The 6,164-nt window shown below is 36.9% G+C and overlaps 1 protein-coding gene across 1 annotated transcript; it reads left to right on the forward strand.

Annotated features, from left to right (window-relative positions):
• The first annotated feature begins 201 nt into the window (after nt 1-201).
• On the forward strand, nt 202-4,254 carry LOC145673472 (uncharacterized). Its single transcript, XM_081743199.1, has one exon. The coding sequence runs from the start codon at nt 385-387 to the stop codon at nt 1,768-1,770; it is 1,386 nt and encodes a 461-aa protein (XP_081599325.1). The 5' UTR covers nt 202-384; the 3' UTR covers nt 1,771-4,254.
• Nucleotides 4,255-6,164: the final 1,910 nt, after the last annotated feature.

Consider the following 6,164-nt stretch of genomic DNA (forward strand, 5'->3'; position numbering starts at 1 on the left):
TTCCGTAGATTCACTAGAGCCGTTACTTCCCTTTTCGTGCTTCACACACACCAAGCAAGAGATGGGTTGTTCTGCGGACCGCCCTCCAACACATCTTTGCCCAATGCTTTTCTTCGATTGGAGCGAAGTATCACGCAAGTTGCTCCGCCCCTTGTACCTTCTGACAAATGGGAAAACTTTCCTGTGTTATAAATCGTTTCTGGTCAGCGAAGGCGAAAGCGCAGCTGGTATTGAGTGCATATCTGTGGACCCTGCATGGCGACCAGCAGGAGAGTGCGCGGTGCAAACTCCGGCAACGAATTTAGGCCGTGTTTTAGTGGAACTTTTGAATGTTCCTGAGGTGATAAGCGTACAGTGGCTACTGTAAGTAAGAAAGTTTCTCCGATGTGTGTTGCGATGGAGGACGGGGTTCACATGGGCTGTAGATCGGTTGACAGCGCCATGTCCGACCCAGACCTTGCGGTCTCAGTGTCTTTATCATCAACAGAGTCGATGGCAGTAAACGTGGCTGATTCACCTCTTGACCTTCGTGGTCACGTGACAATAACTTATCCGTCTGATAGTGACGACGAGCCAGATATAAACGTGGATTCTGACGACGCCGACGAGAGCCTCGGTGAGGGAATCGAATCTCAGACAACACAACAAGAGGAAATACATTCAGAGGAGCAAAAAGATCCGCCCAATGACCATAGACAATTTTCCCCAACCGTTGGTGGCAGTAATTCCTCGACAACAAGCAACGAAAAATACGTCAGTGGTGGAGAAGAATCGGCGGAAGGAAAGAAGAAATCCGCGCTTGTGAAGCCCCCGTATTCTTACATAGCTCTCATTACAATGGCAATTCTACAGTCACCACACAAGAAACTGACACTTAGTGGTATTTGTGAATTCATAATGTCTCGTTTTCCTTACTATCGAGAGAAATTCCCCGCGTGGCAGAACTCTATTCGTCATAATCTTTCTCTCAACGACTGTTTTATTAAAATTCCTAGAGAACCTGGAAACCCTGGAAAGGGAAACTATTGGACTCTTGACCCCATGGCAGAAGATATGTTCGACAACGGAAGTTTTCTGCGGCGGCGGAAACGATACAAGAGACAACCTCCAGACTTTTTACGCGACCACGCTGCATTTTTAGGCCCTGATCCATACCATCACGCTGCAGCAGCATTGCTGAGTTCTAACCATCCCTTGCATGCAGCTCATCCTTCGCAAGTCAATCCTTACCCCTATCTTTCCCCGTTGCCGCCGGCAGTACCTCTTTTGCCGCCTGCAGATCTTGCAAGACTGTCGCTGACCCCTCTGGGTTTGAATCTTCTATCCCCGCCGCCACCGCCAATTCCAACAGTGAGTTTGCCAAAACCTGTGCCTGTGAGTGTAACCTCAACAGTGAACGGCCGTGGACTCTCCGTTTCTACATCACTCAACATAAGTTTAAGTGCATCATCGCTTGGGAAGGCGTCGTCTACATCTAAAAATGGATTTAGCATCGATTCTTTAATCGGTCGAGTAACAAATAGTGGGAACAACATGGAACTAACGAAACCTACTCCAATTTCCCAGCGGTTACCTTTAACTTTGGCTCTTAAAAGCCGACCTGAAGTTGTGTTAGAATCTTCTTCACAACCTGCCGTGACACGTTCCTTGGGTTCCGCCTTTTCTCCTCTTAGTATGGGCAGTCTTGGACTAGTGACGTCATCGGGACTCGATCGCCACTACTGCCACGCCCCTTCTTCGAGTATTTCACATACTGCGTGGGCGAGGTGAGATCCGGCCAAGTTAGCCAAATCAGAACCAAAGAATTCCGAAACAGATGAATGTACAAACGATTAAGTAAACTATCGAATTTAAAAACTTGAATTAACGAAAAACGAAATAAATCTTCGACATTTGAACAGTGCACAAAATGTTAGTGCAAATGATTTTGTAAATACGTTGTGTGCGTAGACTGGCTGTGAGACAGTGACGGTGTAAGCAGTGTTCCCTTAGTGCTGTAAATTGTGATTTTTTTCATCATCCTATGTGGGCTGTGTAATAATTCTGTATATTTGGAGAAGTGTAACGATGTGTTGTACAGAAGTGACTCTGTAACATATAGCCTAGTATCAGGTATTTGCGTAACTGATAAACACTCGCATATATGAAGAACCAAAGAGGACTGCTGTCTAGAAGCATCTTTACAAACGATGAAGTGCTAGGTACGTACAGTCCATTTTGCCTCCAAACGATTTTCATTCGTTTAGTGTTCAAGTTTGATTGACAGGGACATAAATATTAGATGAATAATAATGTTACCATCGCCGAGCGCAAGGGGAGGGATCTCAAGTTGAAACCCGCCTCCTTTCCAGCCTCTTCAACTTGAAACTGATGTAAAATCAATGACCACGGATTTATTGGGTAGAAAACAATGGTAACTTTCATTATAAAATTTGTGGTTGCGTAACTGGTTGTCATTTGAATGACCTGCTTCTTAGAAAGAAACTAGAGACTTTACTAGTTATTTTATTATTCTATTAAAAAGTATTTTCAAGTAGAAAAAATGAAAAGTAAATAATGGATTGCTTTTCGATACAATTTACATGAATTTAAATGATATTGCTTATTTTTAAAATTTCTGAATAGGCTTTATCTATCTTGCTAAATGAGATTTCTAAGCGGTAACTTCAATTTGTTGTTAACATAAAGTTTAAAGTCTAAACTATCTTAGCAAAAGTAGCAGAAGGTGCGATTCTTTTAATTACTGTAGCAGATATATCTTCCATTACCTAAAGTAAGAAACTCCTTTCAATTATGGGAACAAGTTTATTTCAACTCCGATACTACAATGATTGGCTATTTTCGAATTTTGTCACCATTTCTTTTAAGTAGATATCATAAATGACCTACAATAAACGAAACAAAAAAGAAAAAAAATTAACAAAATCAGTCCTCCTTGCTGGTCTCGTGACTAGCACGTATGCCTTTGGTGCATATGGATCCGGGTTCGATTACAGTGGGAGAGACTTGAAATTTGAACATGTCGGAATCCACCTTAAACTGTAGATCCACGTTTTAGAGTATAGCCTCGGTGCTCAAAGGAACGCTAAACTCAAAAAAAAAAAAAAAAAAAAAAAAAAAAAAGCTGCAATAAGGAAAAATTCGAATTCCTATTTTACAAGGTATGTTGCAAATGATAAAAAAAATGTAAGCTAGAGTCTACTTTTATTTCTGTATATTTAGCTCTAATAGTATAGTCAAAAACAAAAAATGAAGTGGTCTTATATTCATATTACTGTTAGTGACAAAATTATCATGTTTATAACAGCATAAGTTGTGGCACATGGCATTCCAAATGTTAGTATTTTGAGCGATACGTACCGACTAAAATAATAAAATCGAAATTGTAATTATGATTTTGTTTTCAACATGAAAAAATTGTATTTTGACAGATTTTAATTTAAAACAATTAACTCTGAGTGCTACAAATCCACATGGAAATTACATAGTACAGTAAAAACCCGCCTTCCCCTCTCCCCAAAAAGAAAATAAATTAGGTACTGTCAAACATCCTTGTTTTATTCTGCATTTTCTTTGAATCAAACCTTCTGCACATACTATTACGCTGAAGCCTTCTATCGTAGCGATCTTTTAAAGTGAAACATTTTTTTCAATTAGAGTTTTATTGCACTTTGTAAATATGTTTTGACTCATGCTCCTTAATTAGTAGAAGCTTTTGCCACTAAGAAGTAAAACATACGATAGTAATCCCTGTTAAATTCGTCACCTGTTCACGTTGACCGCATATCTAGACATAAGCATGTGTAGTCATTATTCTGTAAATTGAAAACACAAAAAGTGTGACATTTTTCTGGGAAATCAACATCTGGGTGTAAGTTTTACTTATTGATTACTTAGTCTCGCTACGATTAAACTTAAGCTGGAATTTATTCCTTTATTATTATTATTCTTATTTTTTTTGTCTATTTTGCTGAATCAAATGACCAGTGTAATGAAATATCTTCTAAGGAGCGGCTTACCCATGACAACAAGAACCGATCTCCTGTCAACCACACTTGAGCACAAATCCATCGCGGTTAATGTTATGAACCCAGTGGACTGAACGCATCTTGCACTCCATCCCTATAGAGGATCTCGTCTTATTTCCATTGCTCTTCTTGAGTCATATGAGTGTTAAACGTGCGATGTAAAGTAGTGGAAATAATTATAGCAGGTGTAGTCTTTCCAACATATTCATTTGCAACTTTTTTTTTTTTTAAAGAAACAGAAAATAAACAATACTTTAATAAAATCAAGAAAGGAAGAAAAATCGCATAAGAAATGGAGAAGTGAAATGTTCATATGTTTATCAAAATATAATTTATGGATCTTTCTTTTCTCCGTCTAAATAAATGTTATCAGAAAATATTAAATTAATTCTATTTAATTATTTTATACTTGTCGAAAATAATATTTAAATATTATTTTACTCTGTTTTCTTCCTCATTTACTTCCATTCCAGTCTGTGTTGGGTTATCGCTGCATGATTCAGAGTAAAGCTTAATAATCTATCCGAGACTACTGATGTCTAATGATTCAACACTCGGATTTTTATATTGCATTTGTGTGTTGCAGTTAATCTATAAACTTTTGGACTGAAACACTGACATTCTTACATTTTAATATTGTTGATAGGCATTTGTGGGTTTAATCTCTTTGGTCATTCTTTCACAATAAGTACAGTCTGTTCGCAGTGTCTGGACGTTGGAAAACTACAAGTATAGTATCCTTTATATATACTATCGGAGGTATATAATCACATGAAAAAAAATGAAAACACATTTTTTGCTTTTTTAAATGCTCTGAAATTTCACGCATAGTTTGCATTAGCCTATTTATACATATAATAGAATAAATAAATAAATAAATTTCAAAGAGGGAAAAACTCCTATTTACGATGAAATCCTACTGTATGTATAAATAAATAACTCTATAAGTCCTGGAACTTATTCAAACGTATTCGATTCCCGCTTATGAGCTTATGTGGTTGCCCGCTTATATAGCCTTGGTGCTGCAAGTAACTGACTGAAACTCCAAACCGACCAATGATTATACAATTAAAAAGTTCCGATTAGGCATCGTAAAAAGCAATTCCCACGAAAATAAATATTCTTTATCTCGTTACTTGCTTACTTACTATTTTGTTGAAAATTTTAGTGTATTAGTCGCATAATGTCATGTATTTACTACCATGTAAGATATTCGTTACTTTGACATACGTGAATAAGAATTAATAGTTGAAGGATACAATGCAGAAACTGGAAATCAGATGATAAAATTCAAATTTCTTTCAATAATAGTTTAACCATGGCATATACGGCACGTAGGGAAAAAAGGAAATGAAATCATTCCATTTTACGTCCCATGCCGTGTAGGCTAAAGAAACGATAATGATGAAAATGAATGAAACAGAGGAACAAAGGAAATGGGAGGAAACGAGAGAACCCCGGGGAACCCACGCACATGGCTTTATGTATCACATAGGAGAAATCTATTGAGTGTAAACAGGGGCGCCGATTTTTCTATAACTTGGAGGGGGAAGGATTCAGGTATATATTTTATTGTAAATATGCAAGTAAAGATATCCAGATCCAAGGAACTCAAGTGAACTTACGGCGGAGTGCGTTAGCATCCCAGGATAGGCAACCGTGAGTGTAAAGTTATTGAAGATTTAAGAAATATTGAGATCTAAAGTTTCATGTATTTTTCACGCAAATTTTTCACATAGTGGACTTAGATTGTTCTTCAAGTGCGCCCTTCAATTCTTATTGTTTATATATTATTTCCATGAAACGAAGAAATTATTATTTTTTGATTAAGATGAAAATCAGTGGAATAATATATCTGAATATCTGTAGAGAATTGACACTTCGTTTATTTTATGAATACTTAATTTTTTTATTTTTATTTTTTTTATTTTTATTTTTATTTTATTTTATTTTATTTTATTTTATTTTTTTGTTCTGTATTGGTAAAAGAAAAATGTGTACATTATAATGTAACGTAAAACTCCTCAAGTTGTATACTGGCTGTGAAAAGCGTTCTGCCGGGAGAGCCACTATAGCGTTCCATTTGAGGTTTCATCGCAGCGATGGATAAAGAAACAGTAGATCTAAAATGGAAAT

Source organism: Thermobia domestica, chromosome 16 (genome assembly GCF_964235325.1).
Source record: "Thermobia domestica chromosome 16, izTheDome1.hap1.1, whole genome shotgun sequence".
Taxonomy (NCBI): domain Eukaryota; kingdom Metazoa; phylum Arthropoda; class Insecta; order Zygentoma; family Lepismatidae; genus Thermobia; species Thermobia domestica.

Bases quoted from the DNA above. Each gene is read 5' to 3' on its own strand.
- LOC145673472 (XM_081743199.1), top strand. From the start codon at position 385: ATGTGTGTTGCGATGGAGGACGGGGTTCACATGGGCTGTAGATCGGTT.